This window comes from Antechinus flavipes, chromosome 4, assembly GCF_016432865.1.
Source record: "Antechinus flavipes isolate AdamAnt ecotype Samford, QLD, Australia chromosome 4, AdamAnt_v2, whole genome shotgun sequence".
Taxonomy (NCBI): Eukaryota; Metazoa; Chordata; class Mammalia; order Dasyuromorphia; family Dasyuridae; genus Antechinus; species Antechinus flavipes.
In genome coordinates, this window is record NC_067401.1 from 411,102,741 (window position 1) to 411,116,075 (window position 13,335).

Here is a 13,335-nt window from a genome sequence, read left to right on the forward strand (position 1 = left end):
CTGTGCAAAACACAAGTCATTCTTTTCTAATTCTCTACAAATTTCAAGCACAGAACAGCTGGTTCAAGAAATGTTGCTGACTGGGTGATTGCTCAATTCCTCGTGGAACCGGAATCTTGTCATCCTCTGGGGAGACTTTGCTGAGAAAGAATTCTAATGTCTTCTCCAACAGAAGGCCAGCATTTAGTATATGCATTGGAATTTGCTAAATATATATATATATGTAGTAGGTTTCACAATATGTTTAAGCATGAAATTGAGGAAGGACAGCTCCTAATTAGACTTTGAATTTTTCCTATTGCATTCTACATAGTAAGCAAGTATGTGACCTCTAAATGTCATCAGTTCAGTACTCTTCCCCCTCCTCACATACACATATGTCAATGGAAGGATTTAAAGGGCATGAAAATAGTTTCTCTAATGAGTTTAGTTCAGCAATCATATCATCACACTTAGCATACATAGTGGCTCACCTTCATCAGCAATTCCCGGCTGGTCAAATGATTATTGTGGTCTGAGAAGATATCTGAAAGTTCTTCAAACATCAACATTCTGTCCCTAAGGATAGAAATTAAAAAAAAAAAAAGCACACAATGAACCAAAGGCTGATTTATTATTCCAATTTTCCTCAGTAACCCTGGCTAAAAAGAAATCCATATTGTTATTAAGCAAATATTAATATTAAGTGCCTCCTGCATGCCAAAAATTGTACCAAGTGCTTTAAAAGTATTATCCAATTTGATCTTCACAACCAACCTGTGAGATAATGCCATTATTATCTCCATTTTACAGTTGGAGACTTTAAGGCAAACAGAGATTGAGTGTCTTGTCCTGGATAACAATTAGGGAGTGTCTGAAGGTGGTCTGGAATTCAGGTTCTGAGTTCCTGATTCCAGGCGCCAAGACCCTGTCCACTGCACCAGGTCCAGGACAAGATATTCTCAAGCTCTAAGTTTAGTAAGACTTCATCCAGCGTATTTTTTTAAAGGTAGACATGGTTCTCTGTCAAGAAAAAAAAATATGTTTTCTTATAATCCTAACATCATAGATATAGAACTGGCGTGTCATCTTGAACTCATATAGTCCAGTCCCCTAGCTTTACAAATGAGAAAACCGAGGCTCATAAAGGATAAGGGATTTGCCTTGTAGTAGTGTCAGAGATGGTATTTGGAACCCTGGTCCTTTAGTTCCAAATCTTCCAAGCTTCCCAGAAATTTTGAATTAAGTAAAAAAATTATCCTGGTTAACTCCCTTATGGAGTAAACAATCCTTTTTTTTAAATTTTTTTTTTGGGGGGGGATGGTAATTGGGATTAAATGGCTTGTCCAGGGTCACACAGTAAATGTCTGAGTCAGGATTTGAACTCAGAGCTTCCTGATTTCACTGCTGGTGCTCTATCTATTGTGTCAGTTGGCTACCCCAGGGGAGTTAATCTCGAGGAAAGTCATGACCAAATATGAACCTAAGAAACTGGCTCCTAAATCTATCAGTGATATTCTGATAATAGCATTACTGAAACATTTATATTAAGCAGAAAGCAGCTCGTGTTTTTCTTTAAACCCCTGAGTCTGCTAAGAAGAGGGAAGGTTCTGTGTGGTGATCAAGGTACAAAGTCTAATAGTTTTATGACGGACTGGCATCCTACCCTCCAGGATGAATACTTCCCTGTGCCAGGTTTGGTTGGCTGCCTAGACTTTCCATGGTAATTGTGATAAATATTTGACATTTATATAGACGTGCCTCTCATCACCTGACTGCATCCTGTGCTTCAATATGAAGTCACTTCCAGTGATCACGCAAAGTATCCCAGATTTTTCACTGGCAAATTGCAACAAATCCAAAGTCACAGATGGCTTAGTCAGACCATATCAAGAATATTCTGGTCAGTTATAGAAGCTACAGTATAGATAATACCTTGATAAACTAGAGAGTATAAAAAAGAGCCTGTGTGGGGAAGGATCTTAAAGCCATGTCATATGAGATTAGGTTGAAGAAACTGATCAATTTGCTACTCCACTTCCTGAGAGAGAGGTGATGGATTCAAGATGTAGAATGAGGCAGCATTTTATGGACAAGAACAATGTGTTGTTATTTGTTTTTACTTGAATGTACAATTTGTTGTGAGGATTTTGTTTTTACTTTTCTCCTTGCCTTTTAAATTGGGGATGGGTGAAAGAAAAGGACCTAAAACAAATGTTGACTCGCTAGAAATAAAATGTAAGACTTAAAAAAGGAACTGAAGATGTTTAGCCTGGAGACTTATAGGGTTGTAAGAAATATCTTGAAGAACTGATATAATGAAGAAAGATTATACTCATTCTACTTGGTCCCAGAAAACAAAAGTAAAAACAATGGATGGAAGTTGAAAGAAGCAAATTTATAACTGTAAGGAAAAACTTCCTAAAAATTAAACCTGCTCAAAAACAGAATGGGCTACTTTGTTTCCACCTCATTCGAGGTCTTCATCTAACAAATAGATCCCCGACTGTTTATAGACATGTTGTAGAAAGGATTCTCTTTTGTTCTTTTTGGAGGCAACTAAGTAGTGCAGTGGATAGAACCCTGGCACCTGGAATCAGAAAGACCCCAGTCCAAGGCTTAATAGCTGTGTGACCTCAGGCAAGTCACAACCTCCTCCAGCTGAAGTGTGGACAATGACATTATTGTGAGGATGAAAGAAGTTAGCATGTGTAAAATATTCTGCAAACCTTAAAAACATTCACGGACATGCTAATGAAGATAAGAGAATTAGATAAGATTCCCATTGAAGTTCTCTTCCACTCTGAATGTCAGGATGGATTAGCAGGGATCAGCAGGATCAGTGTGACCTCACCAGAATGGAGGCTCACTAAACTAGTATCATCACAAATACACTACCTCCTTCTCCTGGAGGATTCTCATTCATGTGGCGGAAGTCCTTCACAGAGGAGTTACCTAACATGCTTCTTGCCTATCTTGTAGTACTGGCACAAGAGGACGCTATTATTTCTCACTCTGATGACACAAATATATTTATATCATCTCTGGCAAAACAAATACTTGATGATGCTTAAAAAAAAAAAAACTACTTCTAAAGGTGCAACTCATTGTGGATAACATGCTGGAGCCTATTTTATAGCCATATATCATGTTTCTGGGAGCTACAGAGTCCAATCCGTACCTAACCAAGAATCTCAATTGCAATATCACCAACAGAGGGATGCTATTTTTGCTATTTAAAAAAAGATCTTTAGTGAAAAGGAACCACAAGGTAGCCTGTTGTAATATTTTAATTAGTTCAATTTAAGTTTCTTCTTACAAAAACTTAAATCTTCCTAGTAGCTTCTACCCACTGCTCTTAGTTTTGTCCTCAAGGACCAAGAACAAGCCTAATCTCTCTTCCATGGAACAGACCTTCAGATAGTAGGATGAAGTCCACATTTCTGCAATTCATTCATGAAGACAGACTCTGTCAAATACTTGCCCAGGCCTCTGCCCATGTTGGTCAAGCAAACCTATTTTTTTAAAAAGGAAGCGAACTACTCATGATGGAGCCAGTGGTCTTTAGAGTTCTAAATGTTTACTAACCATGCCTTTAATAATCCATTTTAGACTTCTGTCAGAAATCAGTCAAGTTCCCAGGGGGCTTAGAGTTTGTAGACTACTCTCTTCTTTTCTTTGAAAGTAAGGATAATATTTGTTCTCTTCCTCTCTTCCTTTTTGGGATCTTTCAGCAGTCTCTTACAGTGACTCAAAAATCACATCTGCATATTCTTTCAATACGTTGCTCTCTAATATATCTAATATATCTGGATTAGGACAAAGAGTTTTCTTTCTCTCACTTTTTTGTGAATTCAAAAGCTGATTACTTATCTTTGTTCTGTCCTTTGCAGTCCAAAAAACATTCTTGTTAGCAGAGAAAACTGAACAACTAAATCAAAATTTAGTAGTTTTGTCTTCTCTCTCACCAATTAATAATAGTAATCAAAACAACAATAATAATCGTTGGCATTTATATAGTATGTCATGACTTGCAAAGTTCTTATATAGAGAGACTATAACTATATTATGTTAGCTATGTATTATATACATACATATACATATACACACATATTATGTGTATATTATACCACACACATATTTAAATTTGTGTCTCATAACTACACTATGGGATTGCTGTTCCAAAGTACTATCCCTGATTTATGATTTCTTTTTCAAGAAATTGAGGGTCATTTTAGATAGTCCATAGTCACACACTGACTCTCAGGGTAAGAAAGAGGCAAGATTTCAGCCTAAGTCTTCCTAACTTTCAATATTTTGCCAATTACACCATGCAGACTCTCTTGTTTATTACTAAGAACACATTCATCCCAAGGAGAAGTCCTATCTCTTTTTTTATGCTTCTCTTTTCCTGAATAGAGCTAAAAACAAAAGAAAACCTTTCCATTGTTGTGACAAAGCATGTCAACTTCACTTTCCCTTATATATATTTCAGAATTTTAAACTCATTGATTAACTTCATTTGAATTCACATTCGCCTTCATCAGTATTTCCCCTTTTTCCTCAACATTGGATTTGCTTCTTGAGAAGTTTCATTCTTCAGATTTTCTCATTCCTTCTACTGTGTGCTTTCACCTGTTTAATTATTGTTCAGAGAATGCTCCCAATCCTTTATCTGAGCTCTTTGAAATGTTCTCTCCCCATTAGAGTATGACTTGCCTCCTCCCCTTCTCCATTCCAAACTTTAAAATAGAACAGTCACTTCCCCTCAAGACTTCACTGCTTTTACTTCATCAACTAGTTCCTCTTAATTAGGAAAAATTTAGGTCCAGAATAGCAGTTCCCCCATCACTTCCTTAACCTTTTGAAGAATGAAATTATTTTTAATACAAATTTTAAAAAATGACTAGTTGATTTATTCTCACTAAAGAGTGTTCTCTAACAAACATTTAGAGCCTTAAAGAATCCCATTACTATTGCTGTATTATGCCTCCATACTAGGTCTGTTTCTGAACCTTCAGCTATTTCCTCTCTATATCTAGGTAGTTGATAGAATACTCTGGTAGTAATAGGACTTCTATTGATATCTGTTTAAGAGCTCTTCACCATCCTCCTCTATCCGGTTCCTGACTTTCTTCATAGAAGAATATTTTCTTAATAGACAGTGCTACTCCTGAATTAGGTAGACCTTTCCAGAGCTATAGTCTAAATTGTCTCATCCTCACAATCCTCATTGATACCAATGAGACCAAATTTGCCTTGCTGAATTAAGATTTCTAGTTCACTTGCCCTGTTGACACTTTGTGCCTACATGTATTTAAAGAAATGAGCTTTATTATTGGTCCTTTTCTTGGATTTTTGTCTCCTGTTTAGTCATCAGGCACCTAAACACCATTGATTTCACCATTTTGTAGTTATTCTCTATGGTATCTAGTTTGGGAGAGAGATGAGATATACGTAAAAAAGTAGAAATACTGGGCAGCTAGGTGACTCAAGAGATAGAGCTTTGGGTCAGGACTCAGGAAGACCTGAATTCGAATCTGACCTCAGACACACTTAATTAGGTATTAATCCTGGGTAAATTATTTAACCTCTGTTTGCCTTAATCCTCTGGAGAAGGAAACCCCCATTTTTTGCTATAGACAATATAGTTCACAGGGTCACAAAGAGTCAGACTCAATTGAGTAAGTGAACAACAGCAATATACACAATGATATATAGAGATGGGCAGACACAGATATTTTTCTCCCTTTTCAATTTAAAGCCCTTATGAGATCAGAGCTCAAGAACTGGAAGGGATCTCAGGGATCCTCTCTTCCAAGATCACTATTTTACAGAAAAGAAAACTGAAACCCAAGAAAGTTAATGAACTTCACTAAAGTCAGACACTAGTGGTGTCAGAAATGGGATTTGAACAAGCCCTATAACTACAGATCCAAGGGTTTTCTCTCCTCAGACACTTCCTTTTGAGATTATCTCCAATTTGCCTTCTGTATCACTTGTCTGTACATAGTTATTTGCATATTGTCTCTTCCATAATTAGTCTGTGAGCTCCTTGAGGATAGGGACTGTCTTTTGTGTTTCCTAGTCACCCCAGGTCTTAGCACAGGGTCTGGCACATAGCAGATGCTTTAAAATGCTCATTAAACAACTGCTTTCTTTTTTTTTAACCATACCATTTGTGATTAGATTTATAAGACTTCCAGGAAAATATGTTATCAGTTCTCCTTACTTGCTCCCTATCCCTGGCATCATTCTTTCATTTTAAACTGAGGTCTGAAAATCCTGTTATCTTGTCCATAATCTACTAAAGTTTACAATAAGGAATTCATCCAACAGGCTAAAGACCTTTACTTTCTCTTGACTTTGCAAATACACTAAGGGAGTACAACTTGTCAGCCCACATTATTACAGAATTCCAATAACTAGGTGGTACACAATGGATAGAGTGCCAGGTTTTTACTCAGGAAGACAGATCAAATAGAAACTCACTTACTGGTTGTGTGACCCAGGATAAGTCAGTTAACTTAAATTGCCTCAGCTTTCTTATCTGTAAAAATGGGTTATTATGAAGATCAAAGGAGATAATATTAAATCACTTATCACAGTATGTGGTACATAATAAGTATTATATAAATGCCTGCTATTGTTAGTTATTATCATTAATTCTATGGTGACATGTTTAACTCCTTATATTGGAGTGAGTCCTTTTTTAGTTATATGTTGTATTCTGCTTTCATTTAAATATGAATCTCCACTGCCCTCTGATATTCATTTTTAGTTTTTTTGTAGGTAATGGTATCCCGTGTCTTACTGCTGTAAATGCCAGTAAAATGTTTTTATTGAAAAGATAGGCTTTTTGCTTTCTTGCACAGCTTGGGATCAATAAAAGAATCTTGCAATTTCCAAAAGCAATCTGGTCTGTTTTCTTTTTCCCATTCAACTCTGGGTCCAATTATTTGTCCATCTACACTATCTATCATAGATATCCATATTATTGGACAAATTCTACTGGATGTCCACTCAAAGGCACGTTGAAATGTGGGTAATAGTGTTGTCTTTCAAAGTTGAAGCAACTTTGAAAGATTTAAAAACTCTAATTAATGCAATGGTCAATCTCTATGGCCAGAAGACCATCAATGAAGCATGTTACCACATGAAAGAGAAGTGAGGGATTTGGGGGAGAATTACATTTTTAGACAGGATCAACAGATTTATTTAGCTTGACTATATTTATTACAAAGTGAATGTTTATTTAATGGGTAAGTACTTGGAAAGGAGAGAGTGACTAGTGACAGGAATATTGGGGGGAAAGAAGAAAGAAAAGGCTTATAGAATTTTTTTAAAAATCAAAATAAAAGAGGAGGTTTTGAAGGAGATACAGACAAGCAGGATACCTTTGACATGGGTATGGTGAATTAATTTCTTTCTAAGAAACAGCTATAAGAGATTTGAAGTTTCACATATAATATTATGATTTTCTGTTTTTCTACATATATAGAAATGTCCATGTTTGATGACTGTTGATTACAGAATAAGAAAAATAAAGTAACACTAAAAAAAATCTGGGCAACAGACATTCCTTATCTGCTTGGTCTTTCCTATATGAATAGATAAACTAAAGTCTTCTGAATGCTGATAAATGAATATACTGTCATAACAAATAAAGTTAGAAGAGCTCTCTATCCACAAGAAACCTTTCTTTCACCTTCAGGAAACTCCATGATCCTATAAGAAGGGACACTGACATTTCTTTAGGCCAGGAAGATAGAACTAAAGCAGCAGTTTTAAAATGGTATCGTATTGGACTGGGGAAGTAAATGAAACTTTGTGCACTATATACCAGAGTTATTTAAACCATAAGGGAATTCATATTCAGTAACAACAAAGAGAGTCAAAGATTCATTTTTCATGACTTTATCACTTAATATTTGTTTTCTTTACCCCAAAACTCAATGGAATGTACTCCTTAAATAACAATCTAAAATCCTTTTATTGGTTGTCTGCAACAGGGCTGCAACTCTTATTTTAATTTTTTAAATTTCCTTTTGTTAAAAAAAAAATCACAACATTTAAACCTGTTATAATGTGTTGAAGATAGCCTATGCCTGTGGTAGCCTTCTTCTTATTAAGCATCTATTAAATTATTCATTATCTGCTCCTCCACCCCACCATCATTTCCTCACCCCACCCCCATATATTTCTGCTCTCAACCTTGGGTTTTTATCTCCCCTTTGTAGTACTATTTTTCCAAGTATTCAGAATTGAAAACTAAAAGCCATTTTTGATTTTTTCCTTCTCTGTCATCGACAAACACCTTGATCAGTTGAAAGAAACTGATGAATCCTGGGAATTCAGCTACCACAGTATATCTCGAATCCTTGTCTTCCTTTCATGCACATTCCTATTCTCTCCATACAGGCCTTGACTCTGAAATTTAATTTAACAGAATAGTCTCTCAGCTGGCCTCTTGCCTCCATTTTCCTCCCTTTCCAGGCTGCTCTTCCCACAAAATATTCTTCCTAAAGGCACGGGTCTGAGGATGTTACTTTGTTAAAAGTTCTCTCTCTCTCTCTCTCTCCTCTCTCTCCTCTCTCTCCTCTCTCTCCTCTCTCTCCTCTCTCTCCTCTCTCTCCTCTCTCTCCTCTCTCTCTCTCTCTCTCTCTCTCTCTCTCTCTCTCTCTCTCCTCTCTCTCCTCTCTCTCTCTCTCTCTCTCTCTCTCTCCTCTCTCTCTCTCTCTCCTCTCTCTCCTCTCTCTCCTCTCTCTCCTCTCTCTCTCTCCTCTCTCTCTCTCTCTCTCTCTCTCTCTCTCTCTCTCTCTCTCTCTCTCTCTGTCCCTCTCTCTGTCCCTCTCCTTCTCCTTCTCTTTCTCCCTCTCTCCTCACACTTGGTCCAGATCTCCCTTGAGATCTTTATCCCATTCCATCTTACTGCACACTTATTTCTAGACATCTTTTAGAGCATTATCTCCATAGGGGCAGAATCTGTAGTATTTTGCATCTTTCCTTCTTCAGCCCTAATACCTACTACTCCAGGTTACATACATCAGGCTCTTGCTTGCTTGAATTATGCAAAATGCACCCTCCTGCTTAGTACACAAGAAAAACCTCAAATGTTTTTCTCTTCCTAAACTAATATGGACTTTAAAGATAGGTATCCGTGGAGATATATTTAGCTTTTCTAAAAGCTAAACACATTTTTGTTCAATTATTTCTCAGCCAAAAAAAGAAAAAAAAAATTAGAAGAGACACCTGGGAACTTACTTTGGGACGGCAGCCCAAGTCTTTTTTAACCGATAAATTGAATTAGACTGCAGGGCTGAAACGATGGCTCTCAATGAGGAAAAATTCTTCAGGATCCTACATTCCTGCAAAGGGAGTGATTAAGAAATAAAAGACATTTAAATATTAATATTACGATAGGTCAGTGGTTTCCTGTTTTAGTCATCCCAGCTGTTATGAATTCTCACCACCACTAAACAGGCAGCTGTATAAATACCCGACATCAAAAGAGTGGGGGAGGGTCTTCACTTCCTCCTTCAACCCCAAAACACTTTAGAGTTGGGGGCACTGTAGTGTCTCTTTCTCTCTATGTGTGTATGTGTTTATGAACACACACACACACACACACACACACACACACATACACACACACACACATATATATGTATGTATTTCTTGTATAAATTGCTGTTACAATTTATAGCTTCCAGCTTTCTCCATATAAACACAATGGAGGTGAGTCTTCAATCATGCTACAGAAAGCAATTGTGACTCTAATGGAAATGGTTCAGATGCACTTAAAATATCCTACCCCCCCCCACTTCCCCATACCAAAAAAATAAAAAAAATTTAAAAAATCCTGATTTCTCTGGTTTCCTTCAGGTCTTAACTAAAGTGCCATCTTCTATAAGAAGCTTTTCTCAGACATCTTTAGTATTCTTGGCCCTTTCTCCCTAGGATTATAACCCATTTATTCTGTATATATCTTGTTGGTGTATATTTATTTATATATTGACTCCACTATTATACTGTAATTCCTTGAGGGCAGGGCTTGGGTTTTTTTTTTTTTTTTTTTTTTGTATCCCCAATAAGCAGCACAGTACCCAGCATTGGTGTTTAATAAATGCTTTTGACTTGACTCAAAAAAATGAGTGCACTATGCTTAAGGTGATTGCTGTTAGCCACATGTACTAGGGCAGCATCCACAGCAAGTTGGGAGAGCATCAACCATCTCATTGCAACTGCTTGTGCATGTAGAGCAGTGTACATATATATCTTGGCAGTAAGTTTTACCACAAGCTGAACCTAGATTTTCATGTCCTAGGCCAAAAGGGGAAAATATATGTGTGTTTCTATATGTGTCTGTGTGTGTGTATGTGCGTGTGTTTTAAAGACACATTCATTTTGTTTAAAATTGGCTTGTCCCCCATCATAAACATTCAAAAACACCTTTGTACTTCAGAGTTTTTAAAATAACCTAGGTTTTAAAACAAAATTCGCTTTTGGCAGTATTTTAAAACAAAACAGAAACTGTGTAGAAGGTGAATGTTATATTCTGGATAAGAAGTCAGAGTTCCCCTTGAGAAACTTGAATTTCCACGAGAAGCCTATAGCATTGGCAATTTGAAAAAGGATCTTGGGAACCACAGACTTTTTGTATGAGTTTTATTAGTGGAGATGGATGCTACTCAGAGGCCAAATGATTATGGAAGATCATACATCTCTTGTCATCCAGAGCTCCAATCCCAAACCATAGAGAACAGATAGTGTGTCATGAGCAGACTGGTCTGATATATTCTCAAATGAAGAAGTATTCTGTCTTAGCAAGGGCTTGACTTTGCATATAGGAGCCTCAAGAGTAAAGGCTCTGAACCACCCTAGCTGCTGACTTAGTTGTCTTTCTCAGAGAGTCACATCAGTTAAAATGGTTTTGACATCCTGCTGCTGAGGTAAGAAAGGCAATCTCTCTAATTTGGCTTTTTCAAACCATATCAAACAAACAATCCTGTACTCCCAGCTGACTTTGCCTTTAGAACCAAGGCCTCTGTAGTTCATATTAATTGTTCATATTCTTTCTCTATAAATATCTTAATGTCCTTCTCTTAGAAAAATGCACTAGATCATGGTCCCAGAAGCAGAGTCCTGTTCAGCCCCTAAGCGTCATGCTCAAAGAATTAAAAAGCTTGCAACAGAAGAACTTGGGCCCAGATATTGTGTCCAAATTGTAATAAACAAATGGAAAGTAGTACAAAAGAGCTTTCACTTCAGCAGATGGGAAAAAGGAGGCACCTGGTCACATTTCTAGGGAAAAAAAAAAAAAAGGAATATTCCAGGGGATGTGATAACAAAAAGCAGAAAAATGGTATTCAGATTGACCTATGTAAAGGCCTTCAAGTTTGGCCAGAATGTTTTTTCTTGCTTCTAAAATGATTTTTTCCCTTCCAAATATTCTTACATTAGAAAAAAAAAAGTCTTATGTGAATGATATTAAAAAAAAAAAAAAGATAACAAAATTGGGCAAGGAAGTAACTTTGAATTCCATGCTTGCAAGGGGTTACTCTAAACCTCAGTTTCTTAGTGGTTCACAACTCCATATGAAGTCATGTAACTGAATTAGGGCTTGTGAAATTAGGATTTATTATCAGTAAACTTTTGATTTGTACACCTATTTTATGTACTTTTATAACTGGGGTCAATTAAAAATTTCACCAGTGAAAAGGGATCATGGGTAGAAGAAATTTAAGAAGCAGTGCTCTAAACAATTTCCAACAATACAACATGGTCAACTTTAGGAGACAAGATCTTTGATAGTATGTTTTTTTAAAGACGTTAATTAAGATATTTCATATTGCCTTATATTTATATTTTATAATTAGTAACCTGCATATTTTTAAAAACAATTAATTGCAGTAAGTCATTATTTAAGCAAGAATATGACAGATATCATGTTCTTGCTACAGTCATTTGATCTTACAGTCATTTGTCAGAATAAGATATTTAGGGTATATCTGAGAAGAAACACTGGAAAGAGAGCTGGGTTTGGAGCTAAAGCTCCTGGGTTCTTCTTACTGCCTGTGTTATACTGGGTAAGCCAGGTCACTGTTTCCTCATCTGTAAAATGAAGAGAGAGCTCCAAGTCCTTTCCCAAACCCAAAGCAAAGATTCCATCAAATATAAAATGAACTACAATATATTTTCTCATAGTTCTAAGTAAATGAAGAAAACCCAATGTCAGAACTTTGAGGCTTGTATTTGCTGAGGTGCCCAGGAGAGACTGGAAGAAATGCAAACTGCACAAAAGACTATTGCTAAATGCATTTGCCCAATGGTTCGTGCATTGAAAAGTCTGTGGAACAGAGACCATGTGGAGATTCAGACATCCATCAGAGACGCTCAAGGCACCGTGATGTTGTTTCCTTTTACTCCAAGGTAAGAGAATATGAGAAACTAGAGAGTGCACTCCACAATGGAGTTAAACAAAAGTCTTAATGCAATAGAAAGGAAACCATGCCTTATCTGAGTATTACAATAGCCAATATAATCTTATGTATTATTAACAGTTTTTGATAATTGTTCATTTTTGTCCAGATCCTCTTTTTTGGCCAAGTGTCATTCAAACCACTAACTCATCTCCAAGCATGTTCAAGTCCTAACCATTCCTCAAGACTCTATTTGAGCCAAATTTTTTTTATGACTTCTTTCTTTAAAAATCCACAGCAATCCCTTTTCCCTCCCTTAAACTTCCTCCTCAGAGACACTGTCATAAGTAGTTCTCATAAATCCTTCTTAATTTCAATTATTGTATATATTTTAACTCTTCTTAAAGATTTCAATTTCCTAAAGCCTTAGGGGTGGGTGCCGAGGAGGAGCTTATAGCTTTTATGTCTAATGGCCATTATGTCCTCTTGGTACATGGTGGATGTTCAACAAATAGCTGTTGATTATTATAATTGAGAAACAGAAAGACACTAGAATAATAAGTCTCGAAGTGAGGAAAACATAGATTCAAATTCTGCCTCTGAAACTCAGTATGTGGCTAGAGGCAAATAATAACTTCTCAGTATCCCTAGCAACTAAAACTGTTAGTTTTACAACAAAAGATTTGTCAATTTTTCAGGTTTCCAGATCGGTTGTGCCTCATAGCAAAAACAATCACTACAACAACACTACAACTAATCATAGTTATTTGTATAGTTATTTGTTGAATAACAACAAAAATTCCTAACATTTTAAGATTTGCAATAAATGCATTTGCTCTGCATATATGTATGCATAGAATATCATTAGACTGAATGAATACATAAGTAATATTGGTCCCATTTAGTGGAAATTAAAAGGACAAAGAAAATTTAA

At 36.4% G+C, this 13,335-nt stretch overlaps 1 protein-coding gene across 2 annotated transcripts in view; it reads right to left on the reverse strand.

The window, feature by feature from the left end:
• Positions 1-13,335, reverse strand: part of RGL1 (ral guanine nucleotide dissociation stimulator like 1) — a 204,071-nt gene that overhangs the window by 41,137 nt on the left and 149,599 nt on the right. For both annotated transcript variants that reach the window (XM_051998795.1, XM_051998796.1), the window contains exons 8-9: positions 9,244-9,347; positions 474-558 (exon numbers count right to left, since the gene is read on the reverse strand). In XM_051998795.1, the coding sequence (XP_051854755.1) occupies positions 474-558; positions 9,244-9,347 (189 nt within the window). The remainder of the gene's footprint in view (positions 1-473; positions 559-9,243; positions 9,348-13,335) is intronic.